The 15,512-nt window shown below is 41.9% G+C and overlaps 1 protein-coding gene across 2 annotated transcripts in view; it reads left to right on the top strand.

Annotated features, from left to right (window-relative positions):
• Positions 1–15,512, top strand: part of STK39 (serine/threonine kinase 39) — a 329,969-nt gene that overhangs the window by 117,428 nt on the left and 197,029 nt on the right. For both annotated transcript variants that reach the window (XM_055397331.2, XM_055397329.2), the window contains exons 6-10: positions 937–1,046; positions 1,307–1,408; positions 3,726–3,859; positions 12,898–12,946; positions 13,049–13,114. In XM_055397331.2, the coding sequence (XP_055253306.1) occupies positions 937–1,046; positions 1,307–1,408; positions 3,726–3,859; positions 12,898–12,946; positions 13,049–13,114 (461 nt within the window). The remainder of the gene's footprint in view (positions 1–936; positions 1,047–1,306; positions 1,409–3,725; positions 3,860–12,897; positions 12,947–13,048; positions 13,115–15,512) is intronic.

The raw sequence follows: 15,512 nt of genomic DNA, 5'->3' as shown, positions 1-15,512 counted from the left end.
CACACACTGGGAAAAAAACAATCTTCACTGACTGGGCTTTTTGTTTGTGTTGATTGCTACATGTAGACACACCTGGGCATGTTGGCTTTATGTATCTGGGTTTGTGGATTTGCCATTATGTTTTTGTCTGGAATGTTACAGAGCACTGTTCAAACAGGGCATGGGAATGTGGAAGCTGGATATTATTCATCCTTTATTTCAAAAAATCTATTCCCCGAACATTGATGATGTACAAATAAAGAGGCTAGAAAATAATCATAATAAAAGAAAAACATAAAAAGAAACACATGCTAGTTTTACTGTCTTCAGTGTTATAAATGATTTTCTAAAATGAATCATAGCTAAAAGCTGAGATCCTTTTTCTAAAAGCTAAGATCCTTTATAGTTTATTTAGGGCTTTGGGAAGGTGTTTATATTTTTACCGCAAACTTTTATGTTTGGTTAATACTTTGGCCACATCATGCGAAGAGTTGACTCACTGGAAAAGACTCTGATGCCGGGAGGGATTGGGGGCAGGAGGAGAAGGGGACGACAGAGAATGAGATGGCTGGATGGCATCACCGACTCGATGGACATGAGTTTGAGTGATCTCCAGGAGTTGGTGATAGACAGGGAGGCCTGGCATGCTGTGATTCATGGGGTCGCAAAGAGTCGGACACGACTGAGCGACTGAACTGAACTGAAGACTTGTGATGCCTTTTTGGTAGAAAATATAACTTGATATGCTGAGCTCTTGGACTGGGCTTGCTGACCTTCAGTGATGAGGGCATACTCTGAAGTGTAGGGGGCGGCAAGTGGCAGGAGTGCTCTGGTGTATGGCTGAGACAACTCCATCACCATTGTGAGACCTGCCAGGAATAGAGATGTTCATAAACTCAAAATTTGTAGGCCATAATGTCTTATATAAAATAAGGGTGATATTTTTTTCCCTTTCAGATTTTGGGGTAAGTGCTTTCTTAGCAACAGGGGGTGATGTTACCCGGAATAAAGTAAGAAAAACATTCGTTGGCACCCCGTGTTGGATGGCTCCTGAAGTCATGGAACAGGTAAAAAAAATAATAATAATGTTTTGATTGACACAGCATAGTTATACATATCATTAATACACTAACATTTCATTCAAATCAGTCGTTTTACTAGAATGCATCATGTAAGGTTTAATTCCCGATTGCTGAGCCTCAGCAAAGGAAAATTAAAGTTGAGCACACAGAGCTGTGGACTTCTTACATAATATGGAGCCCCCCGCCCCCATCATGTGTAATATGCCTGCCATATAATTGTGTTTTTTTCCTGCTTCCTTTCTTAGGTAAGAGGCTATGACTTCAAGGCTGACATGTGGAGTTTTGGAATAACTGCCATCGAACTAGCCACAGGAGCAGCGCCTTATCACAAGTATCCTCCTATGAAAGTAATTAATTACTCTCAGAAATAATATGTTGGGTTTGAAGGATGATTTAACAGAATCCATTCGCTAATTCTCTTTAACATAGTCATTTTTTTCTGAGGCCCAAGGAGAATTAATGGAGGGATGCAGCTGAGTTAAATGTTGTCTGATGTTCTCGGTGGACAGGATGGAACAAAAGCAGCCTGGTCCCCAGCCTTGAAGCCTGCTTTACATTCATAGCACAGAGGAATGTGGTCAGATTGGCTGATGGAGGTTGATAGTGTGACAAATGCTGCCCGTTACTCTCTTTATGGTAGAATACCCCTGACTCCCCAAGAAAAATCTAAAAATAGATTATAGTGATATCATCTTTGCAGATGGATTTCCAGATTTTCAGGCCTTTTTTATTTCTTTTCCATGATCTATAACATTTCATTCTTGTCCTCAAAGTGTCCTGTAATTCATCTGAAGTAAGGGAGCCCAGTGTTTTTAGGCTTCCCTGGTGGCTCAGAGGTTAAAGCGTCTGCCTCCAATGCAGGAGACCCGGGTTCGATCCCTGGGTCGGGAAGATCCCCTGGAGAAGGAAATGGTAACCCACTCCAGTATTCTTGCCTGGAGAATCCCATGGACAGAGAAGCCTGGTAGGCTACAGTCCACGGGGTCGCAAAGAGTCGGACACAACTGAGCGACTGAACGGAACGGAACATACATTTGGTTACTATTTTTAGATTTTTTGGTTTTTCTTTTAACTGGTCCACATCATCATTTCTGTTAGTTTTGAGGCGGTGGTATCAGGACTGTTTTATCCAACTGGATTTTGTTTGGAGGCTGAAATAGCTTGAGTGGAAATTATGAAGGTATTTTACAGAGAATATGGTGTATGTTTGTTTCAACTTTTTTCTAGGATTTTATTGGAAAAGCTTAGGAGGATTAAAAAAACACAAAACAGGATTAAAAAAGTTAAATAATCTTACTGATTAAAAAGTTAATAACATTCTTGTAGATAATGTTGAAGTATAAATAAATAAACAATCATCCATAATCTCATCAACCACAGATAACCCCTTTAAAATTGTAGCATAGTTCATTACATTGTTTTCTCTATATTTAATATACATGTTTTTAATGTAGATAAGATTCAGGGATTGCATGTACACACCTGATTTTGTTAGCTGAAAATTTAAAATTAAGGTGTAACAATGGAAGGACCTTTCAGGGAAAAAGCACTGAAATAACCCTGAGGACTTTTCTTCTATCTGGTTTTTCTCTATTATTTTTTCTTAGGTCTTTCCACCCCCCCCTACTTTTTAGTGTTTTCCATTTGAATCGATCACATTGCTAATCCCAGCCTAAAATCCTGTAGTACTTCTTCAGATCTGACAGATTTCCCACTTTTCTTTGGATTCCTATTATCCTCTACAAATAATAAACTGTCACTTTAATCCTTCATCTTTTTCCACATCTGAAAGCACTTGAAAAGAGTCTTGGCTTTATAGCATTTGCATAAATTAAGGCTGATTTATGCATTAATGAGTTTTTTTTTTCATTTTATAGATCAATAGTTTGCTATAAAGTTTACTCTCTTCTTTTTTAAGCAAATAGTTTTGACTTTAGTGGGAAAGAGTGGAATTTTTTTACCTTTCCCATGTGTAAACTGTATTTTCATTTAGTTTTGTCCCTTTCCAGAAGCAGCATGGCTTTTTGTCCTGGTTATGGGTTTTAGCAACTCAGTTGTATCCTGGCTATCTTTCAGTGTCTCAGTTTTGCCAAGCCGTTAAGCATTTCTGTATGTTTTTTCATTAAGAAAAAGAAGGAAATCGTGTGTTACCTCCTGGGATGTTGTGGATTTATTTCTAAGGCTGGTAATGTGTTACAGAAGCCTTGAGCATGGGCAGTTCCTTACTTAGGAATGACCTGTAAACATGAACATTCCCTGCTGCTCTGGGCCTCTCTCTTGCCCCTCCACCGCCCCCTTTCCCAGACAGAGCCCCTGTCTGCACTAAGCTAGTGCTGGAGCTGTGAGGCTCCGTGCTACTGCAGGCTGTGTGAGAACCAGTTCCCAGGAGCTCTGTCCTGGCCCGTTTGGGAGATCACGTTAACACATAGAGCAGATTTGGTAAATTCTGTCAATGGAATAACAAAAAAGGTTAAAGGGCACGTGAACAGATTTGCAAAGGGAACACAATACTTTGAATACACATTTTCTAGAAAATGAAAATCATGGGGAAGCACTTAATGTGTACCTACTGGAGGAGGGTCTTTGAGACTTTGATGAAAAAACTCATTTGTAGCAAGCAATGCCTGTCCTGAGATCATATCTTCCCATTTGTTTCTGCTGTAGGTGTTGATGTTGACTTTGCAAAATGATCCACCCACTTTGGAAACGGGAGTAGAGGATAAGGAGATGATGAAAAAGTATGGCAAGTCCTTTAGAAAGTTACTTTCACTGTGTCTTCAGAAGGATCCCTCCAAAAGGTATGTCAAACAAAGTGACGAGTGAGTGGCCATGGCTAGGCGGAGTCCTGACGAAGCGTGGTTTGTGGATGGGGAAAGGCTGTGCCTGGATGGGACTTATAGTTCAAGGAGATCCAGCTCTGGTCCCCAGATTTCCAGCCTGTTAGTAGAAGCCTGGATCTGAAAGGGATAGAAGTGAGCGAGGACCAGGGAGAGACAGGGAAATTTTCAGTGTTAATAAGATTGGCTGTGCTTGTTAGGTGTGGGCTCTGAAGGCAAAGGAAATGAAGTAAAACAGAAATCAGAAGCAGTTGGCAGTGGCATATTCAGAAGCTGAGCTAATATTCTGTACCGTGTAGGTTGAGCTGACCTCTCAGGATTTGAATATCCTGCCAGCTCCAGTCTAAACCAGGCAGAGCTATTGAATTTTGCATGAGCTTCCTTTGAGTTGCAGAACAAGTTGTGCTGTTTTAAAAGATTATCAGTAAAGAAGATTAACATTTTTACATTCAAAAGATTAATCATATAAACAGAAGCAAATGGTTTTAAATTAACTTTAGTATTTCCTCTTTAGTCTTGGGTTATTGCCCTGCACTGTGGTATGTCTGTTTTCTGAGATTTTGAAAAGATTTTGAAATATCCTGGGTAGTGAAGAATAGAACCCAGTGAGAGAAGGTTCATGACGGGAAGGGAGCACACTCCTTCGCTGAATAGCCTCCATTCGTGGTGCTTGCCGTGTGCGGCTTTGTCCTCACACACCGTTAAATGGGTTACACACCTGCAGAGGCTGCCGAGAAGTTTCTGGCTACCCTCATCCATCCAGCGCTCTGATTTGATACTCATACTCCAAAATGTCAAAACTGGCTTCTCTTCTGGAGCTTTCTTTTTCAGGGGAGGACCTGCTTTTCGAAGGATTCCTTTATTTTTAAGTTCTTGGTGAAACTTGAGCCTTTTGCTTTTACACAGTGATCTCCTGTTTGAGATGGCTACCCTTCTCTAGAATAAACACACTTTGCATTATGTTACCTGTTTTTTGTAGTGACTTCTTTTACGTTCACTGAATTTGCCTTGAAAGAAGAAAAAGAAAGTGAAAGTTGCTCCGTCGTATCTGACTCTTTGTGACCCCATCGACTGTTCAGTCCATGGAATTCTCTAGACAAGACTAATGGAGTGGGTAGCCTTTCCCTTCTGCAGGGGATCTTCCCAACTCTGGAATCGAACCCAGGTCTCCTGCACTGCAGGCAAATTTATCAGCTGAGCCACAAGGGAAGCCCACGAATACTGGAGTGGGTAGTCTATCCCTTCTCCAGTGGATCTTCCCAACCCAGGAATCAAACTGGGGTCTCCTGCATTGCAGGTGGCTTCTTTACCAACCGAGCTATCAGGGAAGCCCTTGAACTTGCCTTGAAGTTTCTCATGAAGCCAGGTTCAAAGACTCTTTGCTGTTAAGCATCTTGAAATCATTTATTGTAACAGGGATGCAAGACTTGCTTACTTTCCTCTTGTATTTGGTTTCATCTCCCAACGTAAGTTTTTGGCAAGGAAAATAGCACTTGATCCTCCAAACCCCAGTGAGAGAAGAACTTGTCCTCCCCTTTAGCACCAGATTGTAACTGATGGTCTTTGTGATTCTTAGTTGAGATCCCACCTAGTGGTAGTGATAGGTAATCACAATTCCAGCTATTTTGATAAAAGATTCTGGAGGGTAGAATTGCTGGGCTTCCCAGATGGCTCCGTGGTAAAAAATCCTCATTCCAATGCAGAAGACACATGTTTGATTTCTGGGTCAGGAAGATCCTCTGGAGGAAGAAATTTGGCAATCCACTCCAGTATTCTTAGTCCCATGGACAGAGGAGCCTGGCAGGCTACAGTCCATGGGGTCACAGAAAGTCAGACACAACTGAGCAACTGAACATACACAGAATTGTTAGTGTACTTACGGATATGAAGATACATCCCTTTAGGAGACTCATAATTTTGTCAAAATGGACCATCATACTTTCTCAATAATCTTGAAAGTGTTTCCAGGTTTAATTTGTCACATGAACTCAAATGTCAGGTTCCCATCTCTCCACTCGGAGAAGGCAATGGCAAGCCACTCCAGTACTATTGCCTAGAAAATCCCATGGATGGAGGAGCCTGGTAGGCTGCAGTCCGTGGGGTCGCTAAGGGTCGGACACGACTGAGCGACTTCACTTTCACTTTTCACTTTCCACTTTCACACATTGGAGAAGGAAATGGCAACCCACTCCAGTGTTCTTGCCTGGAGAATCCCAGGGACGGGGGAGCCTGGTGGGCTCTCGTCTATGGGGTCACACAGAGTCGGACACGACTGAAGTGATGCAGCAGCAGCAGCATCTCTCCACTAAACAATAACAACACAACTTTTAGAAAAGACCTGTACAGCAGATATTCAAATTCTTACGTCTTTCTCTCTAAGTACTCTCTTAGTAATAATATTGATTTTCAAAGTATGAATAGTTTAAGGACTTTTTAAAAGGTATTTTCTCTATGACGTAATCTTCTCACTGTTGTACGATTGTCCCCTATAACAGAGTGTTAGTGGTGCATAAACTTTCCAGGTGTTTCATTCTTGTAATGAAAAAAACACAGTGTAGGAAGTTTGGGTAAAAATGATTTGGGAGATATGAGGGTGGAAAAAACAGTATTATAATTGTTGAATTATTTATTAGATAGGATGCACTTAAAGTATGTATTCATGACTGAATTAATAAGTAAACATTTAATTGTTGTGTGAGTCTGAAAGTGTGAATATTTCCTGTCTTCTCTGCCTTTGCTTATATTGTCCAAATATTTTTCCTCTTCTCCGCTCCCCTTTCCACCTGTCTTTCACCGCTTAGTTCAAAGGCCCCATATTCTCAAAGTTAGATACATTTGGGTGAGAGTCCTAGCCCTTCTTTCTCATCATCCGTATGCCTTAGTTTCCTTGTCTGTAAAATGGGCTTAATAACATCAGGTCATGGAGAAGGAAATGGTAACCCACTCCAGTATTCTTGCCTGGAGAATCCCATGGACAGAGAAGCCTGGCAGACTACAGTCCAAGGGGTTGCAAAGAGTCGGACACGACTGAGTAACTGAACGGAATGGAACAGAACATCAGGTCATAGCGTGGCTATGGGGATGGAACAAGATAATGCATTTAAAGCAGAGAACACAGTGCCTGAGTATTTCTAAGTATTCATGAAATTGGGATTGCCATTTTCTTTCTTTCTTCATTATTTACCTGTCTTTTCCTGACCAGTGGAGTCATTGCAACCGCTAGTTTCCTACAGTATTTGAAGATATGTCTCTTGTAGCGCTTACTGCACTGTGTAGATTAATTGACCTACGTGTCCAATTTCCTCATGAGTTTTAGGTTTTTAGAAGGAGGGTCTGTGTCTCTCATCTTTCTGTCTTTCTGTCCACAGTGACTGGTCTGCATTACATACTCAGTGGTATTTCTTGAACACCTGCAAGCAATTGGGAGCTTGCAATTTGGGGATGATTTAGACTCATTGAAAAGAATTTCTGAGCCAAACCAGATTATAGTGAGTTGAGAGAGGGTTGAAGGCAGGAGTTTTGATCCTTATATTTATTTATGTTGCCAGCACATAGATCCTCTACTTGCAGTCTAAAAGCAGTTAACTGGTACCAACACCTTGGTTTTACTGAGTGCCTTTGTTTAGCAATGAGTGAAAACATATCGCTGGGTAACAGTGACCAGGACGGAATCATTGCAGTGTGAGAGCCCTCAGGCTAGCTGAGAAGGAGCTGTGCTTTCTGTCAACCTCGAGAACTCTTGGAACTTCCCATTGCCTGAGAGCTGGGTGTCAGAGTTCTTTGCCTTATCCAAGTCTGTGCCCTGCATTTGCATAGACAAAGATTTGCTTATATTTGCATAGCAGAACATTTTGCTATTCTTAAAAAAAAAAATCCTTTCTCTTAGAGGCTATATATTTCATATGGATGGCAACTATAAAAATAACTAGCATTTTTTGGGCACATTTTTCCATCCAGAAAGGAGTGGATGTTGCATAGATGAATCCAATTGAAACAAATAAGACTTAAATATTTCTTTGGAAGTGGAGGCAGGGTGAGAAATACAGCTCTGCTGGAGGTGAGTGTATTGTTAGAAGTTAAAATTCAAATTTTCAGAACTGTTTAAACTGTATCATATTCACCCTGAATCCTTTGAACATTATTTTAAGTCTTGGTGGACTTTGGCTTATCCACATGTATTTGAATCCTTTAAGGGATTTTCTTCTGAGAATGTTGGTGCTTGCAGACTCCTTCCACATTGTTTTTAAGGATTTAAAATTGAATCATCATTCAAAGCCTAGGACATCATTACAGTTGCTGGTATAGCATTTTAGCATTTCTTATAATATGGTGTTTGTTGTAATATTGTATTGCTTGATAATTGTTAGTGGCCTTGTAAGACATAACAATGCTTGCAGAATTCTTTCTCCTGTAGTACTCGGCTAAGAGGCAGGCAACATTGATGCTTCCTGCATTAACCCTCCACTAGTAATCTCCATGGGCTTCCCAGGTGGCTCAGCAGTCAAGAATCTGCCTGCCAATATAGGAGATGTGGGTTTGATCCCTGGGTCAGGAAGAGCCCCTGGAGAACGAAATGGCAACCCACTCCAGTATTCTTGCGTGGGAAATCCCATGGACAGAGCAGCCTGGCAGGCTGCAGTCCGTGGGGTCACAAAGAGCTGGACATGACTGAGCACATACACACACAGTAATCTCTGTAACGTAAGACTAAAACATGCAAAACATATAAAGCCCTCAAGTCAGACGGGCCGCGTGCATCTTGATTTTTCTCATGCCTTCTCTCACTCTCTTCCCTTCCTCATTTTCATCATTCTTCCTACTTCTACTTTTCCAGACTTTTTATGGAGGTGGTTTGGCATATGTAGAATTCAGCTGCAAAGGGATCTGCTATTTAGCTCTTCTCTTTTGTAGAGTCAAGGTTACCTATTACTTAAACATTAATCCTGTTAAAAAAGGAATGTGGTTTTTTACATGACTTCTCATTTCTCATGTCACTGTGTCTCTGTATCTGATGATGAAGTTAAAGAGTGGAGTCCAGAGAACAGAGTTTTCTCCTCCGCAGGCTCCTTTGCAGTCTTGATCACCACAGAAAGGACCTTGCTAGGGCAGGAAACGCAGTCCCAGTCCTGTATCTCCAGGTTGCTGTTGCTGTTCCGTCACTCAGTCATGTCCAATGCTTTGCAACCCCACGTTGTAGGCTCCTCTGTCCTCCACTGTCTCCTGGAGTTTGCTCAGGTTCCTGTCCTTTGGGTTGGTGATGCCATCGAACCTGAGTTGGTGATGTCATCTAAGCACCTCATCCTCTGCTGCCCCCTTCTGCTTTCACCTTCCTTCATCTCCAGGAGTGTCTGGCATTTCCCAGCCTCCTCTTTACATGGGTCCAGACTTGACCTTGGTAGGCAGAAGCGAGGAGGTGGGGGTCTAGGGGAGAAGGGAGGGCATTTGCGACTCTTCCCTCAGTGCCTCCATTGCGCGGAGACAAACCTCCTTCCTTTTGTCTCCTGTCAGCCTGAGTCTCGTCTTCATGACCTCATTCTCCTGGTCTCTACTATATTGAATAGATGCTTAGAATTTGGTGCTGACTCTAGTTCCAGAAGTTGTAGTTTGGTGCTCAGATGTCTAGTGGCATCACTTTTACCCCATATTTGATTCTGGCATGAAATTGAGCTATAGCAGTTTTGTGGTCTGTGTTAGACTTTGGGGATACAAAAAATGACTGCTGTGTAGTCCCTCCCTTGGAAGGACTTATAACCTAGTGAGGTGGAGGCAGGGAGATACAGAAACAGATAATTGCAAAATGAGTGTAGGTGGATTGGTGTGTGAGCAGTGACTTCTACTTGTAGGAGCTGGGAGAAGTGTCTTTGAAGATGGATGCCGTTTAAATGGGTTCTTGATGGATAAGCAAGGGTGTGCCAGTTGGTTACAAAACCTTCTGAAGCAAAGCAGTTTGCTTTGTCATGAAAGAGCAAGGTGTGGGTGAGACTGTTCCTTTGTTTAGAGGATAAGTTGGCATGGGGCATGATGGGAAGTGAGGCTGGAGGAGTTGGGGTCTCAGGCCACTAAAATCCTTTAGGAGGGATAAGAAAATATTTTTGTTTGGAAGCCAGCTAGGGAGCAGTGTGGATGGTGGGTTGGAAAGGGGAAGAGAGAAGTGGCTGGCAGACTAGCCAGGAGACTGTGTCCAAACAGTATTGACCGGAAAAAAAGTGAACGTGTCCGTGGCTCGGTCGTGTTCGACTCCCTGCGACCCTGGGGACTGTAGGCTGCCAGGCTGCTCTGTCCATGGAGTTTTCCAGGCAAGAACACTGGAGTGGGTAGCCGTTCTCTTCTCCAGGGAATTTTCCCAACCCAGGGATCCAACCCAGGTCTCCCGCATGGGAGGCAGATTCTTTACCGTCCGAGCCACCAGGGGAGCCCTTTGACCAGAGGAGTGGAGGATTTCAACCAAAAGAGTGACCTGGAGTTCCTTCATCATCTAAATTTTCTTAGGTTGCTTTTCTTTTCACTTTAAAAAATTAAATCTAGGTTATTTTGTGCATGTCTCGGTTTTTGAGATGTGGTTTCGCAGCGTGCGTTGCCAGATATACTCAGCCCTTGTGTAATGGGTCTCTGTGTTCTTCAGTAGCCGTCTCCTTCCCACAGACACGATCCATGTGTTCCAATGTTCTGACCGTCCTCTCACCGCCTCACAGCATAGTCTCTTATCTGCCAGATTGCAGGCTGACGAGCGTGCTGTTTACGTCTGTCATCGTCATCAGAGCGTGCCTAGCATGATACCTGACAAATAGCAGGTGTTCATTGCATACTTACTGAGGGAGTGAAAGGATGAATTTGCAGTTTCTGGAAGCAAGAACTCTATATCAGTGATCTTTTAAGAGTAGTCTACATTAAAAAAAAAAAAAGCAACCAAAGTTAAATCACTTCAGTTATCCTTTTTAGTTCTAGTTGCCTGGTAAGCAAAGTACAGAAACACGGTCCAGGGTAAAAATTCCTGAATTTGAATCAACTTACCAAGGAATATGGAACACAGAGTGTGAAGCGTGGCCCACTTGTCACGTAGACCTTTATTTACTCAAAGAAATTAGCAATTAGCAATGCTGGTTTCATTGGCTATGGCCGTTTGGGTTCTTTGTTAGGTACTTGTAACCAGTGTTCCACTTGAAATTGAGGAAAAGCATAATAGCAATTTAAAGAGAAAATTTCTTTGCACAGAAATGCAGTCCATGGCCCCTGTAGACTGTCACAGTTTGTTCACCATTGCGCCGACCGACGTTCCCGATTTCTTTTGTATGCTGGGTCCCTGGAAACATTTTAGTGGGGCTTCCTGGTTCAGAGCGCTGGTTTCCAGTCTCTTCAAGTGTGAGGACTCCCTGTAAAATGGGGACTCCATAGCACAGTAGTCCTAGGCACTTCGACAATCACTGCCTGAGAAGGGACCTATGATACTCAGCAGGCTTCCCTCCCCACTCCCAGTTTTTTATTATGAAAAATTTAAAACATACAGAAGAGATGATAAAATAATACAGTGTTTACGTCTTTGTAAACAGCTAGATTCAACAATTATTCACATTTCTCATATCTGCTGTCTCTATTTATCTACATTTTATTGGCTGACCAGAAAATAAGGAACAAACTTACGACGTCAGCTTGCATTCCCTCCAAATAAAGACACATTCCTCCATCACCAAAATACTTTCCCACACTTAAGTAAATGAACAGAAATTTCATAAAATTGTCCGCTGCCTAGCACATTCACCCATCTCTATTTCTAAATGTCTCTTGGAGTTTCTTCTCCTCTTAATATTCAAAACTCAGGAGAGGGTCACACGTTGCTTTTAGTTTTATGTTTAAGTCTGTTTTCATCTAAAACAGTCCCCTCACGTCTCCCCTTTTCTTCTACGACACCAGCTTTTTAAAGAGAGCAGCCCAGTTATCTTGCTGACTGTCTGTCCTCTAGCTTTATGTGATTCTTCCTGCTTGCCTGCAGGACCTATTGATGAAGGAGGTGGTTCTTTGTGAAAGAGTGCCAGTTATTTAATATAGAAGGAATGACAGAAGTAGAAAAATCAGTGTTCTGCCACCTCCAATGAAATAATTATTTAAGGCAAATATGCTAAAACCAGCAGGTGAAAGTTTCTCCAGGACAGGCTATGCATATCATGGCAGAGTATTATCTAACATAATACTTGCCAGTTGCAGTGGGGCGAACTTACCTTGGAGAGATCTGGGGATCAAGTGGTTCAACGTAACATCTGTCCCAGTGAAATCACCCATCATCACGTGCCTCCCGCGTGCTGCAGTGATTACAATGTGCATCATGCATGAAGTGTTCTTCCCCCAAATACTTGTGTCAACCTAGCCAGGCCTTCAGACCCAGCTGTCAGTTTATGGGAAATACAGGACAGAGAAACAAATGACACATGAGGAAACAGATTAGTCTCGTAGTGCTTTTCAATGAATTTACATTCTGTTGATCACTGTCACATTTACGTTCCCTTGAAAAACAGTAGTCCAAGTAGACTTTAGACAGGGTGACTTGGTGGGTGGATAGAGCTTGTACACGTGCGTGGTCCCCTTGCAGACACTGCCGCTCGTGGAGAATCATAGAACACTGTGGACACGGTTTCCTTGATGGGGTCATACCACCGCTTGTACTGCTTCTGAATAAATACAGGGATTTAGCTCACAGACCTGTCAGTCTGCCACCTTTTAGAAACCCTGCATTCACTTAGTGAAGTGTAAGGATGGAGGATGGAAAGTTGATCATGCCCCAGATATTTAACTTACAGGAGTTTATGTGTTTTGCAGTAGAGGCGTTTGGAAAGAACTGGAAAATTGGCTCGAGTTTATTTGGTGCCAGCTTATGATGAATTTAGTCTGTGGTTTGCTATTCCTGAAACTGGTCTTCCAGAAAGACTCTAGGATTAAGTTGTTTCATCAAGGCAGTTTCTTTATTGAGTGGTCATTGTTTCAACTCTAATTTATTATTGATCTTTCAGGCCCACAGCAGCAGAACTTTTAAAATGCAAATTCTTCCAGAAAGCCAAGGTAACATGCTTAAAAACCCAAGTAAATCTGCTATTTTTAAAATCACTGTGAATTTCAGTGTAACATATTCGATGTCAAACCTTGGGAATATTTGTTTTGCAGAACAGAGAGTACCTGATTGAAAAGCTGCTTACAAGAACACCAGACATAGCCCAAAGAGCCAAAAAGGTAAGTGCCATGAGCACTCTTGCCCCAGTGGGAGCCTCTCCCCCACCCAGGGAAGTGGAGCCTGTAGAATAATAAGAAAAAGATTTCCACATAATCAGGGTGTGTATTTAGAGATTACTGGGTTAGTGATTACTCAGATAACTGCATTTTGCCTTTTGGTTACCTCAGGCTGCAGCTATGTGTTTGGGTGTATAAACAATGTGAAACTCAAAATGATTTCATTTTTCCATTTACTGGCTTTGCTTAAAGAAGTTCGGAGGGGAGGGGCTTGTGTTGAGACTGAAACACTGGAAAGGTAAAATATCTTTGAATATCTTTTTTTGGGGGGTGGATTTTACCAAAGATGAACAGTCATTTTTAATCAGCTTGAAATGACAAAATGAAAAACAAAACTTTCGTTTTTAATGGTTATTTTGAATATCTGAGTGACATAGTTTCTTTTCTCATAAAAGACCTTGATTTTTTCTGTAGTCTATGCTGTGTTAACTAAATTATGTTTAATAATTACCTAAAAAACTGGGTTTTGGATTTTTTAAAAATGGTATGTATGTGTGAGTGTATTTATGTGCTGACCCAGAGTTTTTCTTTTTTGTAATGACAGATTTTATTATGGTATGAAACTTAACAAAATTTAACCTCTGATTTGGTTTGGTTTAGTTTGATTTTAAAATTGTATTAGATATTTAAATTTAAAATATTGATGTTGGCACAGATTTAGAAAGGGGAAGGTTCTTTTTGTTTCCTTTTTACAGTTAATACTTACCGGGGAAGTTGACATGAATCTAAGTTGTCTGCTCTATAAATAAAATTGGCCAAGAAATATATGCATGAGAGGTTGCATCTCAGGATACCTAGGTGTTAGTAACTTGGACTGTTAATTGCTGCTGCTGCTAAGTTGCTTCAGTCATGTCCGACTCTGTGCGACCCCATGAACTGCAGCCTTCCAGGCTCCTCTGTCCATGGATTTTCCAAGCAAGAGTACTGGAGTGGGTTGCCATTGCCTTCTCCTGTTAACATCTAGACACTGCTTTTTCTAAATCACTGGGTATGAAATACATTTAGATGATACTTTCAAATTGTTTTCAATATTAGATTTTAAAATAGACTTCAAGAAATGGCCCATCTTGTGTGGGTATCTAAGCCTGTCTCCTAGACCTGCAGAATTCTTTGGAATGGCTGGTTCTCAGGCTGTGATTCTGGGCAGGTGATGGGGGATCACTGGCCTGACTGCAGAGATGTGAGTCAGGGCTGGTCTCTGGGATGGCTCTGAAGAAAAAGTGAAAATTTAGCAATATTCCATCAGAGTGACACCTCCCAAGGGGCAGCATAAGGAAGCCAGAGCTTCAGTTTGATGCAACAGAAAGTCAGAGTACCTACCAGAGTGCGGGGACTCCATCCAGAAGGCTTAAGGAGGTTCCTAGAGTGTTTGCCTGGGGTGTCGGAATCTAGCATGGGGTCCTCTGATCAGATAACTAAAACGTCAGCCACAGGTGAAGAAAGCTGTTAGAAAGCCACTAACTTGTACAGTGTGTACCCCCAAAGCCTTTTGTTTTGGTTTCCCTCTGCTTTCATCCTGTAGCTGTTCCCAGAGGGGCTTGCCCAAGCCTGCGTCCTTCCCAGGTCTCCAGCCTCACACCTCCAGCTTGGGCCTCTTGTGCAGCATTTCCAAACTGTGTGTTTTCCCTCCCAAACCTCACCTGCCTGTGTTTGGTGCTGCTCTCTGAGTCACCTGAGCTCTGAACACGGGCAGTTTTTATATTAGAGGCCCCCTTCTTCGTCTTCTAAGTCCTCTCCATGTTTTCCCCTACACTGTTTCTTGGAATGTTTCCTCCTGTTTTTAACTGAACAATTGCAGTAGATTTCTGTTAATAACTCCTCTCCTACCCCCATTCCACCTTGGGCACTAGTGCAAGATTAACTGTCTAATCATGTCACTTAATTGCTCAAAAGTGGTGTCCACAATTAAACAAGAGCAAATAAATGGGGGAAAAAAATTTCCTATCAAATAAAGTGCAAGCTCCTTAACCTTAAATTCATGGCACCATTTCAACTTCCCACTTTATACCATTGACCCTTGAATAGCATGCAGTCAAAAATCTGAGTGTAATTTATAGTTTGCCCTCAGTGTATATGGTTCCTCTAACTGCAGATTCACTGAATTGTGGATTGTGTTGTATTGTAGTAAACACTGAAAAAAATCCATATGTAAATGGACTTGCACATCAAATTTGTGTTGTTCAAGGGTCAACTCTGTTGTATACTAAACTTTTAAAGCACCTCTAGTTCTTACTCTATAACCTGTAATTTCCTTGAGTACTGGAGTGGGGTGCCATCGCCTTCTCCCTTGTCATTCTCTTGAACCTCTCAAATGCTTGGCATATACTTGTTCCTGGGCTTC

The sequence above is a fragment of the Moschus berezovskii genome, chromosome 2 (assembly GCF_049115385.1).
Source record: "Moschus berezovskii isolate FMDL1 chromosome 2, NW_MosBer_1.0, whole genome shotgun sequence".
In the NCBI taxonomy this organism is placed as follows: domain Eukaryota; kingdom Metazoa; phylum Chordata; class Mammalia; order Artiodactyla; family Moschidae; genus Moschus; species Moschus berezovskii.
Note: the sequence above shows the minus strand (reverse complement) of the source record. Positions and strands in the feature narration are given on the sequence as shown.